This window comes from Acinonyx jubatus, chromosome C2 (assembly GCF_027475565.1).
Source record: "Acinonyx jubatus isolate Ajub_Pintada_27869175 chromosome C2, VMU_Ajub_asm_v1.0, whole genome shotgun sequence".
NCBI lineage: Eukaryota > Metazoa > Chordata > Mammalia > Carnivora > Felidae > Acinonyx > Acinonyx jubatus.
In genome coordinates this window covers 48,407,339-48,433,580 of record NC_069384.1, presented here as the reverse complement: position 1 = coordinate 48,433,580, position 26,242 = coordinate 48,407,339, and the positions used below count along the sequence as shown (strand labels likewise).

The 26,242-nt window shown below is 36.7% G+C and overlaps 1 protein-coding gene across 16 annotated transcripts in view; it reads left to right on the top strand.

Moving 5' to 3' along the window:
* Positions 1–276: 276 nt before the first annotated feature.
* Positions 277–26,242, top strand: part of SENP7 (SUMO specific peptidase 7) — a 149,842-nt gene continuing 123,876 nt past the window's right edge. For 4 of the 16 annotated variants that reach the window (XM_027077643.2, XM_027077641.2, XM_027077640.2 and 1 more), the window contains exons 1-3: positions 280–483; positions 5,963–6,015; positions 16,238–16,336. In XM_027077643.2, coding sequence (XP_026933444.1) covers positions 444–483; positions 5,963–6,015; positions 16,238–16,336 — 192 coding nt within the window. In that variant the 5' untranslated portion in view covers positions 280–443. Of the gene's footprint in view, positions 484–5,962; positions 6,016–9,721; positions 11,239–16,237; positions 16,337–26,242 lie in introns of those variants that run through there. The other 12 variants (XM_053220783.1, XM_053220782.1, XM_053220776.1 and 9 more) reach the window with 8 other exon arrangements.

Sequence of the window (26,242 nt, the reverse complement as noted above, 5' to 3'; positions counted from 1 at the left end):
GACCGTGTAGTATTCTTTTTATTTTCATTTTTCTGGGCCACCTCGCGAGAGTCATTAAACTACAGGAATTCCTAAAGTTTCCCCTTTTTCAATTTTCAGTCTACCCCAGCCTTGAAAGTAAACAAAGCCGCAGACGATCTCGGGCTAAAACCACGCACGCACCCTCACTTTCCGATAGGTTCAGAAATAATAAGAATAGTACCACTAAATAATCATTCGAGGTGGCAACCCGCAGAAAAAACAAGTCCCAGGAAGTGATTTCCGGGTGAGGTGGGAGGGGCAGCTGATTTCCGGTCTGAGGGCAGGCGACGGCTCTTGCGCAAGCGCCGTTGGTACTTTCCTGGCTTTCCTTCCCCCCCCCTCCCCTCCCCCTCTCTTCCCCAGCCTGAGGGGTCTTGAGGTGACAGCGACAGCAACTGCGACTCCAGCAGGAGGAAGAGAAGATGGACAAGGGGAAGGCCGGGCGACGTCGATCTTCATCCGGTGAGAACGGGTCGGAGGAGGGCTGAGCATATTCTCTTCAACCTTGGGCAAATGGGAGGTACAGGCGGCGACGGGTGCGGCGGCCCGGACGAGAGAGGGCTCGGGCTCGAGCTCCCGTGGGGGCTCGGGCTCCCGTTCGCGCGGGGAGGGGAGGGGCGGGGAGGGTACGAGCGGAGGGGCGCGCACAATGGAAGACTCCCGGGGCGCCCCCGCCTCTGCCAGTCGGAGACCGAGTCCTAGCTGTCATCAAAGCCCTGGCCGCTCTTAACCCCAACACCCCTTCAGGTTTCCCCTCGTCCCCCGAACACCTTGCGTGAGTCTCGTCGGCCCAGGAATCTTCCCGGTTGGCTTGCCGCTCCCCTGCCACGCCTTCTTCTAATTCCACCAGTGTACCAGTTTCACTTCCAGCCCCTGACCCCACTTTTTCTCTATTTCTTTGGTTCTCGATTCAGCTTCCTTCTCACCCCCTTACCTCGGGGCAGGTATAGCCGCGGCTGCAAAGGGGGAGAGGCGGGGCTTGTTAATTGACACTTCATCGCTCAGATCAGCGCTGCGACGCGTTTCGTTCTTTTGAACAGGCCCTCTTAATAACCTTTTTCTTTTCCAGCCTCCTGCTGCTTCTTCCAGAAGTGAGTAAAAAGTCGAACAAAGGATTTGAAGTTGTGCTTCCATTGTGTTTTTATTCTCCGTGTATTTTTGTTTTTGAAATTGCTTTATGGCTTCAGCTCGGGGTACTACATGTTGGAAACACAAAAGTGGAGTTCTAAGACATGAGGTAGAGCTCCTCGTAGTCAACAAGTGTTTGTCAAAGATCTCATCTGCTAAGACTACCTCATTTCCTCGTGTTAAGTCCTGTGGATGCACTAGAGGAGGAGGGGGGAGGACTCTATTTTTAATAAGCTTACAGTTCAGTCCACAAACTAACACCCAATGAATCAGTTAATTCATTGTCTCCTTTCTTACTGTACCGTTTATTTTTGCAGAGACAGTCTTAGCAATTACAAATTTATTAGGAGTCTCTGATGGCAGTGCGTCTCAAACCTTTTTCTGCCTTATTTGCAAAGGAGGAGTGAACAGGATTTCTGGGACATTGCTTGAAGCAGTTAAAAACCTGACTCCCTTTTCATAAGCAGCCGTGTGTGTGTGTGTGTGTGTGTGTGTGTGTGTGTGTGTGTGTGTGTGTGTGTTTTCTAGGGATATTCTTTGCCTCTGAAAGTACGTGCATTACATATATGAAAGTACCGGCCTGCAATAGATCAGTGTTTATTTTAATATACTTTTTTTCCTCTTCTAAGACCTTCATGTAAAATTTACACATTAGGAAAATGCGCATTGTTTATCTGCTGCCAATTGCATGCTTTCTAACAGAGCTTTAGGGATTATTATTCTTCAGTTTAAGATGCACAGCCTTTTTCCAATAAGTGCATTTCATCTTAATACATTTCTTTTGAGGGGGAGCAGCAAGATATTAACCCTGTCCTTCAGCAAATCCCATCTCCTTTCACTTGTCACACTTATTTATTACAGTTAACATGATGCAAGTAGCTGTGGGAGGTAAAATTTGAAAACACAGCTGTTATTTCATAAAAGATAGTCATGTTTCTGTTACCTGTACCTCTGGAGAAGTTTTTTTTTTTTTTTTTTTTTTTTTTTTTCCTGGTGATTTTCTTTTTGGAGCTGTCCTTTTTGAAAAATAATTGCTATTGTATAAAACCCATTTTCAAATCTAATATTACCTAGCTGTTTTCTAGTATTCATCTGGTTTTAAGAGACGAATATTTTTAAGAATGATTCTAAAGTATGTTTAATTTTCTCCACAGATTATCAGAAATAAAACTAATCAGTTGGTTTGAAGGGATTCTGGATTCTGTGTGATATTTGTATGCATATATTTGCCATTTCATTAGGAGTGGTTGCTAACTTGAACTCATGACCGGAAGTGACATTTGTGGTCATCAGAATTTCCAAGTACCCAAAGAGAGGAATTTGATTAATAAAATAGGAAGAATTCTATTTAGTTAGAAGTAGAATGTAGATAGCAGTAGGGAAAAAAAAAATGAAGTTTCAAAGTTTCCTCTGTGAGACTGCACTAGGTTTCTCTAAAACATACACCTAAAGAAGAAACTGTGAAGGGTTACATAGTGTATTGCTGATATATCTTTTAGTTGCAAGTAGCACGCACTTGCAATTGGTTTAAGTTAAACACAAAACAAGTATTTATGGATTCATGTAACTGATAACTCTAAGAGTGGGATGGTTTCCAGCATGGTTATAATCTACTTTAGGCACTGGTTCTTAAGGTGTGTTGGGGACCTCTGGGTTCCCTTAGACCCTTCTGGGTCTGTGAGGTTAAAATTGTTTTTGTAACAATTCTAAGACATTGTTTACCTTTTCCTCTTATTCTCCCACATGTGTACAGTAGAGTTTTCCAGAGGCTACATGACATGTATCACAACAAATTGAATGCAGAAACAGATGGGGGGGAAACAGTTGTCTTTTATTAAGCTAGACATGAAAGAGATTTGAAAATAAGTAAAATACTGCCATTCTTCTCAGCATTAAAACAATTATTTTTCATATAATACTTGAGCCATGTTAGCATGCAATGAGTTTATTGTTTTTAAGTGAATTGATATTTTAAAATTAAAAGAAAAATTTTATAAGTAGAAGAATCACAAAAGCTCTGATTAACTTACTTTTCTGTAATGTGTCCATGAATCAGGAATTAAGCACAAAACACCTTTGAGCAGTGAGACGAGAAATTACAAAGTCTGTATGCTAAAGTTTACTTGTGAGAAGCTTCTCTAGCTTTTCTTCAGAGTACGTTGTATCTATATTTTAAAATTATTTGTAACCCCAATGAGCATGAATATCTTATTTTCAAGTTCACAGAATATCAAAAGCAGTAAATTAAATGGGACACAGATAAAAAATTTACTGGTGCCAGAGACGGGTCCACTAACAACTGAGTAAAATAATAATTAAATAATGCACAGGTCATTCAAGGGAGAATGACCATTAGAAATGTTTAATAACGAAAGTATAACAGATAAATTAGAGTCATAGATAACAATTTTCAAATGAATCTTTGATTTCAAACAGGAAAGTTCAAGTGAATTTTAGGTTTTCAATGGATTGCTTCAGGCAACATGCAAGGAATCTGTGTTCACTTTCATTTAAGTTAAGGGTACATACGTTGAGTACTTTGGTACTAAGCAGTGTACTAAGAATTTTAGGGACTTTAATTCTTTCAAAAGCCCTGTGAAATGGTTATTATTTCTGATATACAGATGAGACAACTGGATTTAGAGAGGGTAAGCAACTGTTAGCAATAGCAAGTAAGAAGCAGAGCCAGGATTCAAAGTCTGGTCTGATTACAAAATATATAATTTTAACTTCTTTTGCTGTCACAGGGCATGGATGAGTCTCACTTGGAAAAAAGGTTCTGTGGACAAATAAGTATGAGAGCTGTAGTTACAAGAAAAATTAATTTATTGCAGAATTTTTAGAGCCTTTGTTATGCTATAGTACACTGAGCCTCTGCAAAAGAGTAGCTGAGCATGCACTGTTATTCAAACAAGTGAAACTCTTCTCTCCTCCCGCCCCCCTCCCCCCCCCCCCCGTTTTATCTTGAGGATCTAGTGTCCCATGATGATATGCCTTTATTTTTTTAGTAGCCCCTGGTGCTGTCTGCATATTTTGCATTATAGGTGTAATGAACGATACTTGAAGGTCAAAATCAGAATCTGCAATTAATCATGATAAAACTACATTATGTGCATAGATGTTAGCTGAAGCCATTGGCATGAATGGAATTACCCACAGAACGTACAGAGTGAAAAACATCTTGAATCACATACATTTAATTTCAATGTAAAGAGGAAGAGACATTGGTGGGCAGATGGGCAAATTAGGAAACAAGGAGAGTGAAAAGCAATGTAAATTACAGAGTTAAAATAGTGTGAGAGTGCTGAATTTGGCAATTAGGAGGTTACTTTTACCACTGATTTTAGTAGGACGGAAGCCAGATTTCAAGAGGCTGAATGAAACAAGGAAAACAAAATGTAAAAAAAAAAAAAAAAAAAAAAAAAAAGAAAGAAAGAAAGAAAGAAAAAGAAAAAAAAAGAGATTTCTGAACAAGTTGGAGTAGGACATTAGGTAGAAAGGAATTTTTTTTCCTTAAGACTCTAAGACACTTAAATCAGATTGGTATGGAGCTGAAAAGGGGTCAGTGGAAAGAGAAAGATATTAAGTAGGAGATAATTGATGGGGTGAGGTTTCAAAAGAAATGGGGGATATTGGAATCAAGAGTTAATCTTGAGATGTGCAGAAAGGAGGGAAGATGGTTAAAGATACAAATAAATTTTGAGAAGTTAATGATATTGTAGTCATGGCTTCTAAGTGACGCAAAGAAAGATCATCTTTTGAAAAAACAAAAAGGACTTTCAAGTGGTAATAGGAGCTCAAAATGGAATAAGTAGTCAGGGATGAATAAAAGAACTGTTAGCTAACTTTGAAAGTCTTTGTTAAAACAACTGTGAATTTTGGGGCACCTGGGTGGCTCAGTAGGTTAAGTGGCTGACTTGGGCTCAGGTCATGATCTTGCAGGCCATGGGTTCAAGCCCTATGTGGGGCTCTGTGCACCTAGCTTAGAGCCTGGAACCTGCTTCAACTTCTGTCTCCCTCTCTCTCTGCCCCTCCCCTGTTCACACTGTGTGTGTCTCTCTCAAAAATGAATAAACATTAAAAGAAAAAAAAAACCAAGTGTGAGTTTTGTAGTTAGTAGTAGTAATAGTAGTAAGTAGTATTTGCAGTTACTATTATGTGACTTTCTTCAGAAGTGCTAACAAGTCTAAGAGCAAGAATTTGGGGCAAAAAACATATCTTTTATAAAGGGAGAGGGAGCTAATAACACATTTGCAGATTTTTTTTTTTTAAGTTTATTTTGAGAGAGAATCCCACGCAGCCTCCACACTGTCTGTGTGGAGCCTGATGCGGGGCTCAATCTCAAGAACTGTGTCAAAATCAAGAGTCGGAACTTAACTGACAGAACCACCCAGATGCCCCTGAAAATGTTTTTGTAGAATATTCCCAATGTACCTCTCACCTTTTGCTTCATTCCCCCGCTTCCCAATTACAAAAATCTATCTGGTCATATGGTTCAACCAACATTTGTTGAACACCTATTGGACTTTTGCTGGGTAATATTTTATTTAGTTCTTAGAGCCAAGTTTTCTTCTTTTTTCTATTGTCATCATATATATTATTTAATGAAGACATTTTGTGAGAACTTGCTGCTCTTCAGATTATTTTTTGACCTTTAAAATGTTTAGTCCATTAGATTCTGTAAAATGTATCAATGTAAATTCAAATTCTAACAGGTTAATTTAAAACAAAGGATAGCTGTGAGAGGATTTATTTTATTACATTGTATATTTCATTTAGATATTAAATGATAATTTTTACCATGTCTTTGTAGAAATTGTCACAGAAGGAAAAAGGAAAAAGTCTTCATCTTCTGAGTTACATAAGGTATGCATTAGTTTTGCTTTTAATCTGTTCATTATCTTCAGAGTTACTAATATTGAAAGTATTTTGCTATTTATTTTTTAAACAAAAATTTAAAGAAAATATTATAAAAACTTAATCAGTGTTTTATAGGGAATGGTATATCCTAATTATTTCAAGGGTTAACCAAGAAAATTTCTGGGATGTGACTTACTTAAATCATTGTGAGATGTATCCGTACAGTTTCCAGACCTTATTTTAGATTTTATATAAAACATAACCCAGCATTTCTTTGATAACTGAATATATTAGTTATCATTCATTCATTTTAATACTGTAGATATACAAAAGTTGTGCTCAAGTCATGTGCTGAAAATTACTATTTAAAAAATATTTCCTGTGAAACTTTTAAAAAAATTTAGTTCTTTTATGTAAGCCAAGAGTAGCAAAAGAAGCAAAATGAAGTTTCTACCTATGTAGAGAGTGTTTCAAAAAATATAATTTGTTTTTAGAAAAATGATCTTTTTTCCTCTAGAATTTTGTGATATTTTATTTAAGTTTATTCTGAGAGAGAGAGAGAAAGAGAGAGAGAGAGAGAGAGAATATGCAAGTGGGGGAGGGCTGGAGAGAGAGAGGGAGAGACAGAGAATTCCAAGCAGGCTCTGCACTGTCAGTGCAAAGCCTGATGGAGGGCTCTAGCCTGTGAGATCACAGCCTCAGCCGAAGTCTGATGCTTAACGGAGCCACCCAGGCGCCCCTAGCATTTTGTGACTTAAACACAGTAGTATCCTGATATACATTGTAATAATTTATTAGACACCTTTTACTGAAGCATTCCAAATTATGCAGAGAGGACTTTTAATTTGATAGAGAGAACTTTAATTTGGTACATTTCATGGAACAAAGAGGGAGAAGAAACAATAAAGAGGGCTTTGAGAGAGAATCAAGAACACACAGACCACAAGACCAAACAGAAAGTATGGCTTTAGGTACTGTTCTGCCTTGGCTTACTTCACATTTGTGGGGTGTGGTTTCTTCACTCAAAATTCTGGATTTGGCTTCAGTGGCGTAAATGAGGGGGATAAAAAGAAATTCTCACATTGCTACCATTCCCAGTTTTAAATACCTCTGTATTGACTACTGCTGCTTCTGTGTTTAATACCTCCAGTGAAGTGAAATGCTCTGTTTTAGGCTGTTGCTTCATGCAGTTGAATCTGAAAGTCCACCATTAGAAGTTCATAGTATTGAGTAAATACATTTGTTTATTTTTAGATGAACTGCACTATTTTTTTTTAACTTTTTATTTTCCAGTACCTTTAGATTTACAGAAAATTTACAGAAATAGTACAGCGTTTGCATCTACCCTTCACTCAGCTTCCCCTAGTGTTAATATCTTACATAACCACAGTGCAATGACCACAATTAAGAAATTAATGTTGGTACAATACTTTAAGCTACAGACATTTGGATTTCTTAAGGTTTTTTAAAGATTTTGTTTTGGGGGGGCCTGGGTGTCTCAGTCGGTTAAGCATCCGATGTTGGCTCAGGTCATGATCTCATGGTTCACGAGTTTAAGCCCTGTATCAGGCTCTGTGCTGACAGCTCGGAGCCTGAAGCCTGCTTCGGATTCTGTGTCCCCATCTCTCTCTGCCCCTCCCCCACTCGCACTCTGTCTCTCTCAATAATAAATAAACATTAAAAAAAATCTTATTTTAAAGTAATCTCTACGCTCAATGTGGGGTTTGAACTCAAAATCCTGAAATTAAGAGTCGAATGCGCCACTGACTGAGCCAGCCAGGTGCCCCAGTTTTGTTTTGTTTTCTTTTGTTTTTCACACTAATGTCATTTTTCTGTTCCAGGATCCCATGTTGCATTTAGGTGTCATGTCTCCTTGATTTCCTTCATTCTGTGACAGTTCTTCAGTCTTTATTCCTTCATGGTCATGACATTTTAAAAGAGTACTGTGATTTTCTCAGTATTTTGTTGAATATCTCTCAATTTGGGTTTGTCTCTGGTTTCTTATAATTAGATTAAAGTTATGGTGTTTTGGAAAGAATATGTGATGTGCCCTTCTCAGTGTATCCTATCAGTGTAACCATTACTGGTTATGTCAGTCCTGACTGCCTGCTTAAGATGGCTTCTATCTGGTTACACCTTCACTTTGTAATAGGTATCTTGGGAGAGCTACTTTGAATCTGTACTGCAAATACACTGTTTCTTAAACTTTCGCTCACTGTTTAGCCACCTAGTGGTGGATCTTGCCTGCAGCGATTGTGTATACAATAGTCTATTGGTGATTTTCTATTTCCCTCATTCCCTTCATATTTATTAACTGAAGTTCTTCTGTAAGGGAGACCTGCCCCTCTTCCCTCTTTATTTATTTATTCAGTTATTTATTTTTATCAATATGGATTCATAGGTATTTTATTCTATGGGTTATAATTTATTGTAGCATTATTGGTTTTGTTGCCCAAATGTTCTAGCTTTGGTATTGACAGATCTTTTAGTTTGGCTTCTGTGCCCTTTGGACATGCTGTTTTTTTTTTTTTAAGTTTATTTATTTTGAGGGGGAAGAGGGGCAGAGAGGGAGGAAGAGAGAACCTAGCGCGCTTGAATCTGTGAGATCATGACCTGAGCTGAAGTCAAGAGTCAGATGCTTAAATGATTGAATAACCCAGGTGCCCCTCAGTACTGATACTTTTTAAAAAAAATTTTTTTTTAGTGTTTATTTATTTTTGAGAGATGGAGAAAGAGCACAAGTGGGGAAGGAGTAGAGAGAGAGGGAGACACAGAATCCGAAGCAGGCTCCAGGCTCTGAGCTGTCAGCACAGAGCCTGATGCGGGGCTCAAACTCACGAACGATGAGATAATGACCTGAGCTGAAGTCGGTGCTTAACCGACTGAGCCACCCAGGTGCCCCAGTATATTAAATTCTTTAAAAAAATTTTTTTTATATTTATTTTCAAGAGGGAGAGAGTGCAAGCAGAAGATGGGCAGAGAGAGAGAGAGAGGGAGACACAGAATGTGAAGCAGGCTCCAGACTCAGCTGTCAGCACAGAGTCCGACATGGGGCTCGAACCCACCAACGGCAAGATAATGACCTGAGCTGTAGTCAGATACTTAACTAACTGCGCCATGCAGGTGCCCCAGCATATTAAATTCTTGTTAGTAGTTTACATTACTGCTTTTTCTCTCAAGGTAGCTAGGGAAATAAATTACTGAAAGAATTAGGGCTGTGATGGGTATAGGTACAAGACACTGATACATTTTGACTTTAAAGTATTTGAAAAATATTTCTAAAGGGACCCCTGGATGGCTCAGTCAGTTAAGCATCAGACTATTGATTTCAGCTCAGGTCATGGTCTCATGGTTTGTGAGTTTGAGCCCTCCATAGGGTTCTGTGCTGACAGTGCAGAGCCTGCTTGGGATTCTCTGTCTCTGCCCCTCCCATTGCTCGCTCTCTCTTTCAAAATAAACAAATAAACTTAAAAAAAAAATTTCCAAAGCAATACCAGTTTGTTGTAGAGAAATTAGAAAAGTGAGTTGAGGAAAAAAGACCACTCAGGCAGGACCAAAATTAATGTTTGGATGTATATCTTCCTAGTTTTCCTATTTTTTTTCTTTTGTTTTTATTTTAACTTGTTTTATGTTTTATTTTTTTTAAATTTACATCCAAATTAGTTAGCATATAACTAATAGTTACGTAGTACATAGTTACATAGTACATAGTTACATAGTTTCGTGTCCCTTCGAAACAGCATACCTGTATCCCTTGGATAAATGCCTAGTAGTGCAATTGCTGGGTCATAGGGTAGCTCTATTTTTAATTTTTTGAGGAACCTTCATACTGTTTTCCAGAGTGGCTGCACCAGCTTGCATTCCCACCTAGTTTTTCTATTTGCATATCCATGTATAACAAACACATATTTAAATATTAAAAAATAGAAAACCACAGAATACTGTTTTATAATTTGCTTTTTCTGCTTAACTATATATTATGAACATCATTTTCTGAAATCAAATTTAAAGTATGGCTCAGGAGATATTTGTTGAGTACTTAACATGTATTGGACACTATACTAGGCATAAGTGCCAGGAAAACGGTAGCAAACATTTTTAATGGCTACATTGTATTCAGTTATATGGGTGTATCACAGTTAATTTAATCAATATCGTATTGTATTTTTGAGTTTTGTTTGTTTGTTTGTTTTTTAAGTAAACTACGCCCAACATGGGGCTCAAACTCATGATGCTGAGATCAGGAGTCACATGTTTTACTAACTGAGCTAGCCAGGCACCCCTTGAATTGTTTTTAATTAAAAAAAGAAATTATGAACAGTGCTGTAGTCGTTATCCTTGTAGCTAAATCTCTGGAACATCATTATTTCCTAAATTATTCCTGGCCTTTTTTTTTTTTTTGGATATATTTTTTTAAGTTTATTTATTTTGAGAGAGAGAGAGAGTATGAGTAGGGGAGGGGTGGAGAGAGAGGGAATCCCAAGCTTATAGCGCAGAGACTGACTGATGTGGGGCTCCAACTCACAAACTGTGAGACATGACCTGAGTGAAGCCAAGAGTCGGACACTTAACTGACTGAGCCACTCAGGTGCCACTGGCCTTTTAATAGCTGAATGTAGGTTAATTCAAGGCTGTTCACCCTCTCGCTCCCTGGTTTTTTTTTTTTTTTCAAGTTTATATATTTATTTTGAGAGAGAAAGAGAGAGGGAGGGAGAGAGAGAGAGAGAAAAAGAGAAAACACATGGAGGGAGGAGCAGAGAGATTGGCAGAGAGAGAATTCCAAGCAGTCTCCTTTCAGTGCGGGCTGGAACTTACCATGAGATCATGACCTGAGCTGAGATCAAGAGTCATATGCTTAATCTTAATTGACTGAGCCACCCAGGTGCCCCAAAGCTGATATCTTGGCATATGTGAAGTAAGAGTGTGAATACCTTGAATTCTGCTAATGGGGAGATCCATAGTTTTTGGATTTACGTATGAGGAAGTTGCTATTCTAGTTTGAATATTGAAAAATGAGAGTTTAAAAAATTATTTATTTATTTATTTTGAGAGGGTGGGGATGGGGAGACAGAGAGTGAGAGGGAGAGAGAATTCTAAGCAGGCTCTGCACTTCAGAGGGCTGAATCTCATGAACCATGAGATCATGACCTGAGCAGAGATCAAGAGTCCGACACTTAATCAACTGATCCATCCAAGCACCCTGAAAAATAAGACTTTTATTCTTCCTTGGTAAGTAATAGCCATACCTTTGGACAGACCCCCAATGTTCTTTAAATAATAGCTTTATATTTAAGTAGTATCTGAATAAGTAAGCGATTAAGATTCTGAAGTTCTGTATTAAGAACATGGCAGAGATCATTTTAGCCTGAACAATTTAATGAGCCTATGTTAGTAATGTGTAACTTGTCAGTGGATTCCAGCATCTTTTTTTTCTCCTGGTTTATCTGCTTTTGATAGAATTTTCTTTTTGAAGGCTATACTATAATGAATCAGGTATAGAATGAACCTGAAGGTGACTGCATGACTTGATCTGCTGAAGAGCTTGTTTAGTATTACATTTGAACATTAGTAAGTAAAATAAATGTTCTTGAGCTTTGTTTTGGGGAAGTTATTAGAGTTCTATTGATATATTTAAGTGTAATGTGAAGGGAAGGAGATTTAGAACCCATTTTTGCCTTAAAAGTTTAAATTTGAATCTTTATTAGAAGCCTGTTGAAATACTTGAGAGTGTTAGGAGTCCCTTCTGATTCTTGTAAATGGAATTATAATATATGCTTTATAGAATCATGAGTAGCTTAGAATCTTTATTGGTTGTACACAGCTGAGACCATGATTAAAATTTGTGTAAGAATAGATGAGGTTGTTGCAAAAAGGCTTACATTATTTTTTTATCAGTCATTAAGAAAAAAGTGAGCGTGGAAAAAACTGACAGTAGTTAGTTGTACCTGAAATCTGCTTGTCCTATGCTTGTATACAATATTAGTGTGAGAGATTTAAATCTATAATTTATTAATCAGGAAGCTACAGCAGAGGCTTTTCTGGTGCTTTAAATATTAATATTTTTTCCCTTTAACAGTTGCATTGTATTCCTATCAAAACATTTGGAAGCTAGGAAAACACAAAAATGAAAATAAAATTCATCTCTTATCTCACTAGAGATAATCACTGTCAAACATTGTTATGTACAGCCTTTCACATTTTATTTCTATTCATGGATTTTTTTTTGTCTTATAAAGAAAGATCATTCTGAATCTGTGTTTTTCTTTTATACTTATTTGAAATAATTTCTTTTTTTTTTTTAAGTTTATTTTTCTTGGTAATCTCCGCACCCAATGTGGGGCTCAAACTCATGACCCTGAGATCAGGAGTTGCATGCTTTTCTGACTGAGGCAGTCAGGCTCCCCCAAAATAATTTCTTAATATCATTAATCTTCTGGAACATGTTATTTAATAACAACTGAATAGTATCTTACTTGGTTTAATTTTGCCATAATTTTGTATTATTGTTCTTTTATTATTATTTCTAGTTTTTCTATATTAAAATAATGTGTGGTCTGTATCCCTTTTCATAAATACTTATATATACTTTTATTTTCAAAGCTTTTAATGCTAGTTTATAGAATTTTAATAAATATCCATATTTCATGTGTCTATATTTTGGAGGGAATAGAGAACTGCCCTTTTTCTTTTAATGTTTGTTTATTTTTGAGAGAGAGAGAGAGAGAGAGAGAGAGAGAGAGAGAATGAGCAGGGGAAGGACAGAGAGAGAGGGAGAGGAGAATCCTAAGTGGGCTGCACAGTGTCAGTGTAGAGCCCATCACAGGGCTCAGTCTCACAAACCATAAGATAATGACCTGAGCTGGAATCATGAAGTCAGATGCTTAACCAACTGAGCCACCCTTGTGCCCCAAGGACTGCCCTTTTTGAATATAGGATAAATTATATTTTGTGTCTGTCCTAATGGAAGTATACATAAATATTTATTAGGGTGAATAATTCATTGATACTGAGTATAAGCCATTCATAGGTAAAATGATTGAAAACAAGTTACTGTGGAAAAAGAATATAAAATATTCTACAGAAGACATCAGCAGTATTTTATAAGAAACTAATTTTACAGAATACGCAGTACTTTTCTAAATTTTAGTTACTGTCCTACAAGTTTGAACTGGGTAACTTTTTTTTTCTTTCTTTCTTTTTTTTTTTTTTTTTAATATCCAAGGTAGTTAACGTATAGTGTAGTATTGGTTTCAGGAGTAGAATTTAGTGATTTATCACCTACATATAACACCCAGTGCTCATCCCAACAAGTGCCCTTCTTAATGCCCATTACCCATTTAGCCCATTTCCTTCCCCTTTTCCCTCCAGCAACCCTCATTTTGCTCTCACTATTTAAGTCTCTTATGAAAAAAAAGTCTCTTATGGTTTGCCTCCCTATTTTTAACTTATTTTTACTTCCTTTCCTCTATGCTCATCTGTTTTTTCTTAAATTCCACAGATAAGTAAAATTGTATAATATTTGTCTTTCTCTGATTGACTTATTTTGCTTAGTGTAATACACTCCATCTGCATCCACATTGTTGCAAATGGCAAGATTTCATTCTTTTTGATTGCCAAGTATTATTCCATTTTGTATATACCCCACATCTTCTTCATCCGCTTATCAGTCGATGGACATTTGGGCTCTTTCCATACTTTGGCTATTGTTGATAGTGCTGCTATAAACATGGGGTGCACGTGTCCCTTTGAAACAGCATACCTGTATCCCTTGGATAAATACCCAGTAGAGCAGTTGCTGGTTCATAGGGTAGTTCTATTGTTAATTTTTTGAGGAACCTCCATACTGTTTTCCAGAGTGGCTATACCAGTTTGCATTCCCACCAACAGTGTAAGAGGATTCCCTTTTTGCTACATCCTTGCCAACATATGTTGTTTCTTGAATTGTTAATTTTAGCCATTTTGACCGGTGTGAGGTAGTATCTCATTGTGGTTTTGATTTGGATTTCCCTGATGAGTGATGTTGAGCATCTTTTCATGTTAGCCATCTGGATGTCTCCTTGGGAATAGTGCCTGTTTATGTCTTCTTCGCAATAGTTCACTGGATTATTTGTTTTTGGGGTGTTGAGTTTGATAAGTTCTTTATAGATTTTGGATACTAACCCTTTATCAAATAAGTATTTCAGAAATATCTTCTCCCATTCCATAGGTTGCCTTCTAGTTCTGCTGATTGTTTCCCTGAACTGGGCAACTTTTTAGGTTATTATAAGGGCCATGTAACTACTTACCCCAAACTTAGTGGTTTGAACTTATTTTATTCAGGAATCTGCAGTCTGGGCATGGTTCAATTGGAGATAACTTTTCTTTTTTTCACTTGCGAGTTAGCTAGGTTGGCTTGGAGGTCAGGGCCTTTGATCACTTTGAAGGCTTGCTTACTCATCTTGATTCCTTTGCTGAGAAAACTCAGTATCATGGTGTAGATTTATTTCTTTTTCGATGTTTCCAGTATAGTGGCTTAAGGGTGTCCAAGATTTTTTTCTATTGGCTCAGGTCTCCTGAGGAATGTGTATTGAGGGAAAGGGGGGAAAAAAAGAGAGGAAGAGAGAACACAGAAGCATGCAAAAGCCAGGCTGAAGCAATATAAGTATTACTTTTAATGATCTAGCCTTGGAAGTCACAGGTCTGCCCAGATTCAAGGGGAAGGAACGTAAACTGCACCTGATGTTGGAGGACTGTCATTGTCACATTGTAAGAAGAGCATGTGGAATGTGGAATATCGGTGTGGCCATTTTTGGAAAAATATAATATGCCACATTATCCAATATAGGCTAAATAACCTGCTCACAGCGAATCCATGCCTGAAGACCTTATCGTTACCCTTTGAGGAAGCAATTGTTGTTCCCTAATTAAGAATATGAAGGAAATGACTTAGAGTTAATATTGTCTTTTGCAGATGAAAACTTAAAAATAGGTACCTTTTTATACAGATTAGGTATAAGTAATTAAGAAGTTATTAGTGCCTTGGAGGATCAACTCAGATTGCTGTGAAATAAGGGTTGCGATAACCTTTGTTCATATTTACTGTGTTCTCATGACTTACACTTTACTCTCACTGAAATCATTTTATGGATTGCTAATGGATGTAGTTGATATAGTACTTATTATGTTATATTTTGTAGGCTGAATTTGATGCTTAACTATCATAACTTTCTCTTAATGTGAAATTTAAGGTATTTAAATTCTAAACAAATGATTTCAAACTTGTGGTTGTAATCCATACTTTCATTTGTTTATACAGCATACATGAGCCATACACTTCAGAGATCTAAAGGTGACTAAGTTAGGGTCCTCTGCTTAAGGACCTCCATAGCCTGGAGAAGAAGATGGACATATAGACAAATATTTCTAATATAGTATGATACATGTAATATAAATAGTGTAATAAAAATGGACCAACTACTAATACCCAGAGAAAGGAATACCTTGGTTTGGGAGTGACAGTTGTGTGGATAGGAGACAAATTTTGAGCAGAATCTGAAGTGTTTTATAAGGGACAAGTAGAAGGAAGGGCATTCTTCATACATACATACAAAGGGAGCAGTACATACAAAGGTCTAGAGATATGAAATAATATGATGTGTTTGAAGGAGGTTGAGTAAACAGTGTGGTGGGATGTAGAGTTTGTGATGTGTGGGTGATGTTAAAGAGCCCAGATTGTTAAGAGTTTTATCTGTATGTAGTAGGTGCGGTTGTTGTATGTTAAGTATTGTAGCCATATTTAGATTTGTGTACTAAAGAACTCCGGGGATAGTATTTGAAAGATTAGAAGGGATAGACACTGTAGGTAAGAGAATATAGTATGGCTTGCTCATACTAGGCAAAGCCTAACTATAGTTAGGAAGCTATTGTGATACTTTATTTATCTACCTTAATACTGAATGAGAGGTTTTTAGAATAAAATTATATTAAACTGCCTATAAATTAACCACTGAATTTAAAACTATTTAAAACTAATAGCAAAATGGGGTATGTGGTTGGCTTAGTCAGTACACAATGCAAGTCTTGATCTCAAGGTCGTGAGTTAAAGCCTCACATTAGGTGTTGAGCTTATTTAAAAAAACTGAAAAACTAATAGTAAAATATTAACGCAGGTAGTATAATGATTCTGTTAGCTGATTCAGTTCTTATTTATATTTCAGTTAGATCAATTATTTTCTCATTCTGATTTCAGATAACAAAGATGTTAAGTGCAAAATCAGAGGATGTTCGTGTTCAGTCATCACTGTCCAAACTCAGAAGCTCAGAACGCTGGGATCTCCCTTTGCAGGGGGTAAATAAAAGCTATTTTTTTAAAGTACATAATATTATTTAGTGTGTTGAAAATACTAAAACATTTTTTAATGTTTATTTATTTTTTAATTTTTTAAATGCTTAATTATATTAGAGAGACAAGAGTGTGAGTGGGGGAGGGGAAGAGAAAGAGGGAGACACAGAATCCAAAGTGGCTCCAGGCTTTGAGCTGTCAGCACAGAGCCTGATGCGGGGCTCAAACCCACGAACCATTAGATCATGACCTGAGCTGAAGTCGGACACTTAACTGACTGAGCCACCCAGGTGCCCCAGTGTTTATTCATTTTTGAGAAAGAGAGACAGAATGCTAGCAGGGAAGGGCAGAGAGAAAGGAAAACACAGAATCTGAAGCAGGCTCCAGGCTCTGAGCTGTTAGCACAGAGCCCCACATGGGGCTTGAACTCACAAACTGTGAAATCCTGACCTGAGCTGAAGTCAGATGCTTAACTGACTGAGCCACCCAGGTGCCCGGTGATGTTTAAAATATTTTAATAAAATTGAGTTTTCATTTTTTTATATGTCCTTGTTTGGGTTTTTTGTGTTATTTAATCACAAGTTTTTAATTAGTGTATTTCTGGTATTTGTTGAAGTGATGAAGTTAGGGTCTCCTTTAGTTTAAATCTAAGTATACCTTATTTTGCATGAGTGTTTTCTTGAAATTTAAATCTCATTATTGTACAGTGTATTTTAAATTTACAAGAATATTAAGCTTATTAGAATCATTTGCTCTTTTGCTCTTGTTTTGTAAATTATAGAGGGTATATTTTAAAATGTGACACAACTGTACTTTAGAAGATATTCTGATTATAAATTTGAACTTTAATTTTATCACTATTAAGCATTTTTATGGAGCTTTTGTGAATAACTCTTAAGATGGCACATTTTAAGTATATATGTTTTTTTCTGTTGCCTGGTCACTTTGTAAAAATAGAATTTTTCTCAGATTTTCCAGTTTATCCATTTGAGCCTGTGTTCATTTCCTAGGGCTCATGTAGCAAAATACCATGGTGTGGGTGGCTCAACAGAAATTTATTTCCCAATAGTTCTAGAGGCTGAAGTCCAAGATCAAGGTGCTGGTAGGGTTGATTTCTCTATTGCCTTTCTCCTTGGCTTAGAGATGGCCATCTTATTGCTGTGTCTACCTATGACCTTTTTTTCTGTGTACCTACATCCTGGTGCTTCTCTTCTTAAAAGCAAACTAATCCCTGGGTTAAATAAGTCCCTACCCTTATGACCTCATTTAAACTTAATTACCTTTGTAAAGAGCCCGTCTCCACAAACAGTTGTCTTGACAGTTAGGACTTCAACATATAGAATGGGTATGGGGAGCACAATTCAGTTCACATCATCAAATAATACATTTGTTTCTCTTTTTCGATTTTGTATAAAAAAATGATAAATGAGTCAAGATGACTTCTGTTGACAGAAAAGAAATTGTGTAAGGTTAGAAAATTTGGGGTGTATAGAAAGGTACAGGTGAAAAGACTAAAGAATCTTTCTCTGTTCCTTTTTCCTAAAGGCAACCACTATTAATAGCTTTTTTCCATTCCTTTCAAGAAAAAAAAATACATATGCCCATAAAAATAATAATTTATATTATTTTTTGATTGTTACAGAACAGGGATCATGAAATCTGCACTGTTCTGTGCTTTGTTTGCATTTAATATTTCTTAATTTTTTTTTTCTATTTTAACACATTTAGATATACTTCCTTTATTTTTTTGGCTTTGTAGTACTCTAAAAATATAAAAATACTATAATTAAAAATTTTTTTTGATTATAGTTGTCACACAATATTACATTAGTTTCAAGTGTACAGCATAGTGATTCAGCTTCTCTTTATGTTTTGCTGTGCTCACCACAAGCGTAGTTAACCATCTGTCACCATATACAATTTACTTAGTGCACTGGTATTAGATTGTTTCCAGAGTTTTGCTAATAGAAACAATGCTGCAGCAAACATCATTTTTTTTTGAATATCATTTTCATATGTAGAAAACTATTTTTGAGTGGGATTACTGGGTTGAAGGGAATTTGTATATTAAATTTTAATAAACATTGCAAAATTGTCTTACAGAAACTGTGCACTAATTTATATTGCCACCAATGAAAGCTCCCATTTTGCTAGAAACTTACTGGCACTGGATATTATCACACAGTAAAATTGTTGCCAATTTAATAGGAAGAAAAAAACATAATTTTAAAGAAAATTTAATCACTTTGCATGTATGTATTTTGTTAGGACATTGAATTTATTGTGGAATAAATGTTATATATACAATATATATAATTTTAAGTATACACACACACACACACACACATACATACACTGCCTCTTGGAAGTAGATGTAGGCTTTTTGTTGGGTTTGTTTTCTTAAGCAGTATCTTATTAAATGCTTTTTTTTCCTTTACCCTTCAGTCATACATGTCTTCCTTAGTTTTTGGCTTTCAAGGGGTAGATGTGGATCACCTGAGAGCTCTTTGGATTTGTGTTATAGACTTCTGCCTTCTCTTTTTTCTTAACTGTTTATTTCAGCAGTCTCCTTTTCCTGAGAAACTAACCATTTATTTCTTATTTAGTTCCTTCTAACCCACTGAGTGAAACAAGATCTTTCAGAGACATACTTTCTTTTCCCATGACTAGTTTTCCACCCTAGTTGGATGTCTTCCTTAAGTTAGTGTTACTTTTCGGAAATCTGTATCCTGTTTGAGATTTGAAGTGGCTCATGTGTCAGCATTGCCATGCTGTCTTGTTGCTTTAGATTTCACAACGTTTGCTAAGTATGCTTCATAGTTTGTAGAGTTTGAGGCTGTACCAGTATCTTGCTTTATTGTTTCTCTCACACACCCTTTGTTTTTAGAGGGTTTCAATGAACAACAAAGAGATAACCTTGCGTAGTCTTTAGTAGAATTTTAACTCCTTTATTTACATGTTTGTGATTTTTATTGAGATAAAATGATATGAAATAGGTTACACAGGTCTTAGGTATATAGTTGAATAAGTTTGACTAATGTGACATGTAACCAATCCTGCTCAAAAATAGTTCCCTACAGTGTGAGAAATGATGTTCACTGTTGCAGTGTTTCCTGAGGAATAGAGCAGTCATGAACCTTGAGAGTTGTTTGTGCCCCTTTCCATTGTATCTTATCTTTTCCTCTCTCCCAGTCCCTAGCCCACTACTAGCAATCACTTTTCTGAATTCTGTTTCTGTAGGATAGTTTTGCCTGTTCATACAACATACACTCTTTTGTGCTTTGTTTCTTTTGCTCAGCAAAATGTTGCATTTCATCCCTGTTTTGCATCGATCAGTGGTTTGTTACTTTTTATTGCTAAATCATACTCCATGATGTGGCCATAATACAGTTTATTTAATTCTGTTGATAGACTTTTGGACTTTTTTCTTCTTTTTTTTATATACAGAGAAAGCAAGTGTGTGCATGTGCACACACCAGGGAGGAGCAGAGGGAGAGGGAAAGAGAGAATATTAAGCAGGTTCCACATGCAGTGTGGAGCCGATGCAGGGCTTGATCTCACAACTATGAGATCATGACCTGAGCTGAAAGCAAAGTTGGATCTTCAACAGACTAAGCCACCCAGGTGCCCTTGGACTTGGTTTTAATTTGCATTTTCCTGGTGACTAATGGCATTAAAACATTTTATATGTTGATTGGCTTTTGTATATCTTTTTTTGTGAAGTGTGTGTTCAATTTTTTCACCCTTAATTTAAAAAATAAATTTTATTGAGAATTAGTTTATATACAATTAAGTTAATCCATTTTAATTCTTTTTGAATTTTGACAAGTGTATATGCTTTTGCAGCCACCACAATAATAAAGGTGTTGCGTGCATGTGTGTGTTTGTATTTATAGTTTTTTTTCTCAGTGTACAGCTCTGAGTTACAAGTTCTGTACAGGCTCATAGAAGGATTATGACAATGAAGATACTATACATAGTTCTATCAGTCCAAAACATTCCCTGGTGCTGTCCCTATGTAATTGTTCTCTGTCTCCAGTTTTCACCCATGGTAACATTGTTTTCTGTAGCTATACTTGTGCATTTTCCAGAATGTCACACAAATGGAATCATAGAATGTGTAATGTTTTGAGAATGACTTTTACTCTCAGCATAATGCCATTGAAATTCATTCATGTTTTGGGACGCCTGGGTGGCTCAGTTGGTTAGGTGTCCGACTTCGGCTCAGGTCATGATCTCACGGTCCATGAGTTCGAGCCCCACGTTGGGCTCTGTGCTGACAGCTCAGAGCCTGGAGCCTGCTTCCGATTCTGTGTCTCCCTCTCTCTCTGCCCTCCCCCATTCATGCTCTGTCTCTCTCTGTCTCAAAAATAAATAAACATTAAAAAAAAAAAAAAGAAATTCATTCATGTTTTTGTGTGTGTCAGTTTATCTGTTTCTGCCGTTGACATTCATATGGGTTGTTTCTAGGTTTTTGGCAATTGGGAATAAAGCTGCTATACATATTTGCATACATGTTTTTTTTTGTGAGTATAGGTTTTAATTTCTCTAGGGTAAATACTTAGGAGTGGGATCCTGGATTATATGGTAAGTATATATTTAATTGCCAAACTGATTACCATAGTGGTTTTATGATTTTGCATTCCTACCAGCAATGTATGGAGAGTTCTGGGTGCTCTGTATCTTTCTTAGCACTTGGTATTGACAGTTTATTTACTTTGTAAAAAATGTTTGTTTATTTTTGAAAGAGTGTGAGAAGGGGAGGGCAGAGAGAGAGAGAGAGGGAGACACTGAATTTGAAGCAGGCTCCAGGCTCTGAGCTGTCAGCATGGAGCCTGATGTGGGGCTCGAACTTACAAGCTGTGAAATCATCCTAAGCTGTGAAATCATAACCTGAGCCAAAGCTGGGTACTTAACCAACTGAGCCACCCAGGTGGCCCCAGTTTATTTGCTTTTTTAAATTAACAGAATCTATTTTTTAAGAGTAATTTTAGGTTTACAGAAAAATTGAAGGAATAGTACAGGTAGTACCCATAAACCCCTTAATTCCCTCTCCCCTGTTACCCCCACACAATTTCATTTATTAATATCTTTGCATTAGTGTAGTACATTTATTACAATTGATGAGTCAATACTGATATTATTATGTATTGAGATGTAACTGACATTTAACATTGTACTGATTTTAGGTATACAACATAATTTGGTATATGTATATATTGCAGAATGATTAGCACAGTAAATTTAGTTAACATCCATCACCACACATAGTCACAGTTTTCTTATGGTGAGACTTTTAAGATCTACTCTCTTAGTAACTTTCAGATGAACAATCAATATCAGTAAGTCACCATACTGTGTATTACATTCCCAGGACGTATTTATATTGTAACTAAAACTTTGTACGTTTTGACCCCCTTCACCCACTTTGCCCACTCCCCACCTTTGGCAACCACAAATCTGTTCTCTTTATAACTTCATATTTTTTTTTTTTCAGATTCTTCATATAAGTGAGATCATACATTACTTGTTTTTTTGGTCTGATTTATTTCACTTAGCCTTATGCCCTCAAGGTCCATCCATGTTGTGCAAATGGCAAGATTTTTTTTGATGGTTGGATAATATTCCATTGTATATGCATACCACATTTTCTTTATTCATCTGTTGGTGGACATATTGTTTCCATGTCTTAGCTATTTTATTTTATTTTATTTTTTTATTATTTTTTTTAAATTTTTTTTTAACGTTTATTTATTTTTGAGACAGAGAGAGACAGAGCATGAACGGGGGAGGGGCAGAGAGAGAGGGAGACACAGAATCGGAAACAGGCTCCAGGCTCTGAGCAGTAAGCACAGAGCCCGACGCGGGGCTCGAACTCACCGACCGTGAGATCGTGACCTGAGCCGAAGTCGGAGGCTTAACTGACTGAGCCACCCAGGCGCCCCATATTATTATTTTTTTTAAAGTTTATTTATTTTTGAGACAGAGACAGAGCACGAATGGGGGAGGGGCAGAGAGAGAGGGAGACACAGAATCGGAAGCAGGCTCCAGGCTCCGAGCCATCAGCCCAGAGCCCGAGGCGGGGCTTGAACTCACGGACCGCGAGATTGTGACATGAGCTGAAGTTGGAGGCTTAACTGACTGAGCCACCCAGGCGCCCCTGTCTTAGCTATTTTAAATAACGCTGAAATGAACATGAGGTTGCATATATCTTTTTGAAGTGGTGATTTCATTTCCTAAGGATAACTACCCAGAAGTGGAAGTGGAATTGCTGGATTATATGGTAGTTCTGTTTTTACTTTTTGGAGGAACCTCTATACTGTTCTCCCTAGTGGTTGCACCAGTTTACATTCCCACTTGCAGTGCACAAAGATTCCGCTTTCTCCACATCCTTGCCAGCACTTGTTATGTCTATGTCTTTATGATAATGGTGGTTCTAACAGGCATTGATGATTAGTGATGTTGAGCAGCTTTTCATGTAGGTATTGCTCATTTGTATGTCTTTTTTGGAAAAATATTCAGACCCTCTGCCCATTTTTCAATTTTTTTGGGTTTGTTTTTACTTATTTTTGAGAGGGGTGGGGAGCTAGAGAGGGACTGAGAGAGAGGGAGACTATCTGCTATCAGCACAGAGCTCAGTGTAGGGCTCAAACTCACGGAACTGTGAGGTCATGACCTGAGCCGAAATCAAGAGTTGGATGCTGAATTGACAGAGCCATACAGGTGCCCTGAGTTTTATGAGTTCTTTAAATATTTTGGATATTAACCTCTTATTAGATATATGATTTTCAAATAATTTCTTAGATTCTGTACGTTGCCTTTTCATTTTGCTGTATAGAAGCTTTTTAGTTTGATATAGTCCTACTTATTTCTTTTTTTGTTGCCTTTGCCTACATGTCAGATCCAAAAAAACCATTCCTAAGACCACTGTTAAGGACCTTACCATCTTTTAGAAGTTTTATGGTTTTAGGTCTTATGTTTAAGTCTTTAATCCATTTTGAGTTGATTTTTGTATATGGTGTAAGATAGTGATCCAGTTTCATTCTTTCACATATGACTATTTCCCAGCACCATTCATTGAATAGACTTCTTTCCCCATTGTGTTATTTTTGGCTCTTCTTATATATTAATTGAACATATATGCATGGGTTTATTTCTGGGCTCTGTTCTGCTCCATTGATGTATGTGTACCATTCTATGCCAGTACCATTCTGTTTTGATTACTATAGCTTTATAATATAGTTTCAAATGAGGAAGTATGATGCCTCTGGCATTTTTCTTCTTTTTAAAGACTTCTTTGACTTTTTGGGGTCTTTTGTTGTTCCATACAGATTTTAAGATTGTTCTATTTCTGTGAAAAATGCTGTTGGAATGTTGATAGGGATTGCATTGAATTTATAGATTGCTCTGAGTAGTGTGGACACTTTATCAATATTCTTCTAATCCATAAGCACAGGATATTTTTCATTTATGTCTTTTTCAGTTTCTTTAATCAGCACCTTATAGTTTTCACTATATTGGACTTTCATCTTGGTTTCATTTATTCCTAGGTTTTTCTTTTTTTTTTTTTTGTTTGGTTTATATATGGGATTGTTTTCTTAATATCCCTGATAGTTTGTTGTTAATATATGGAAATGAAATTGATTTTTGGATAGTGATTTTGCATCCTGTAACTTTATTGAATTTGTTGATTAGTTTTAGCAGTTTTTGGTGGAATCTTTAAGCTTTTTTTTTTTTTTATGTTTATTTATTTATTTTGAGGGACAGAGAGAGCATGAGTATGAGCGAGCTGGGGAGGGGCAGAGAGAGAGAGGGAGAGAGAATCCCAAGCAGGCCCTGTGCTGACATGGGGCTTGATCCCACGAACTGTGAGATCATGAGCTGAGCTAAAATTAAGAGTTGTATGCCCAACCAACTGAGTCACCTACATGCCGCTTTAAACTTTTCTATGTATTACATCATGTCGTCTGTGAATAGAGACAACTTTACTTCTTTTTAATTTGGTTGTCTGTTATTAAATTTTTATGCATGCCTAATGCAAGATTTGGTTAGGACTTCTAGTATTCTGTTAAATAAAAGTGTGGGAAGTTGGAAACCTTGTCTTCCTGATTTTAGAGAAAATACTTTGAACTTTTCATGATTGAATATGATAGGAGCTGTCATCTTGTGATATATGGTCTTATTATGTTTAGGTACATTCCATATATATTTATTTTGCTGAGAGTTTTTATTGTGAATTTGTGAATTTTATTGTGAATATTGTGAATTTTATTGTGAATTGTTGAATTTGTCAGATGGTTTTTCTGCATCTTTTGAGATGATCATATGTTCCATCTTTTATTTTGTTAATGTGGTATTTCACATTGATTGACTTGTGGATGTTGGAACCTTCCTTTCATCTCTGGAATAAATACTATTTGATCATGGTATATGATTCTTTTCTGTGGTTGTATTGGGTTTGCTAATATTTTGTTGAGGATTTTTGTGTCTGTTTTCATCAGATATTTTGCTCTGAAATTTCCTTGAGTGTATTGGTCTGATTTTGGTATTAGGGTATTGATGGCCTCATACAATGAGTTTGAGAGTGATTCCTCTTCTTCTCTTTTTTGGAGGAAATTAAGAAAAATCGGTAATAATCATTATTTAAGTGTCTGGTATACTTTACCAGACAAGTTCTCTTGTCCTGTACTTTTGTTTCTTGGGAGTTTTTGATTACTCATTCAATCTTACTAGTAATTGTCTGATCAGATTTTCTGCTTCATGATTCAGTCTTGGTAGGCTGTGTTTCTAGAAATTTACTCATTTTTTCTAGGTTGTCTAGTTTGTTGTGTAATTTTTTATAGTAACCTCTTAGGACCTTATGTAGTTTGGTGGTATCATTAGGAATGTCTCCTCTTTCACTTACGGTTTTATTTATTGACTTCTTTCTTTTTTTTCTTGGTGAGTTTAACTAAAGGTTTGTCAATTTTGTTTATCTTTTCTTTTAAAAAATTTTTTTTTTAACGTTTATTTATTTTTGAGACAGAGAGAGACAGAGCATGAACGGGGGAGGGGCAGAGAGAGAGGGAGACACAGAATCGGAAACAGGCTCCAGGCTCTGAGCCATCAGCCCAGAGCCTGACGTGGGGCTCGAACTCACGGACCGCGAGATCGTGACCTGAGCTGAAGTCGGACGCTTAACCGACTGCGCCACCCAGGCGCCCCATTTGTTTATCTTTTCAAAATACCAACTCTTAATTTCATTGGTTTCTTTCTCTTTCTTTCTTTCTTTCTTTCTTTCTTTCTTTCTTTCTTTCTTTCTTTCAAGTTTATTTGAGACAGAGAGAGAGAGAGCACAAGTGGAGTAGGAGCAGAGAGAGAGAGAGAGAGAGAGAGAATTCCAAGCAGGCTCTGCACTATCAGTGCAGAGCCCGATGTAGGGCTTGAACTTATGAACTGTGAGATCATGACCTGAGCCAAAGTCAGACGCTTAACCAGCTGAGCCACCCAGGCGCCCTGGTGTATAATTCTCTTTATACGTTGTTGGACTTGATTCTTTTGAGATTTTTACATCTATGTTTGTAAGAGAGATTGTGTAGCTTTATTATCTTGTAATGTATTTTTCTGGTTTTGGTATTAAGGTAATGCTGTCCTCAGAATGAGTTTGGAAGTGTTCCTCTGCTTTTGTTTTTTGGAAGAAATTGTTGAGAATTTGTATAAATGGTTTCCTTAAATGTTTGGTAAAATTCACCAGTGAACCAGTCTGGGCCCAGTGCTTTCTGTTTTTGAAGGTATTAAATATTGATTCAGTTAATTTAACAGCTATGAGACAATTCAGATTATGTATTTCTCATTGTGCAAGTTTTGGTAGATTGTGTTTTTAAAGATACAGGCCCAGTTTATCAAATATGTGGGAGTAGAGTTGTGTCTAGT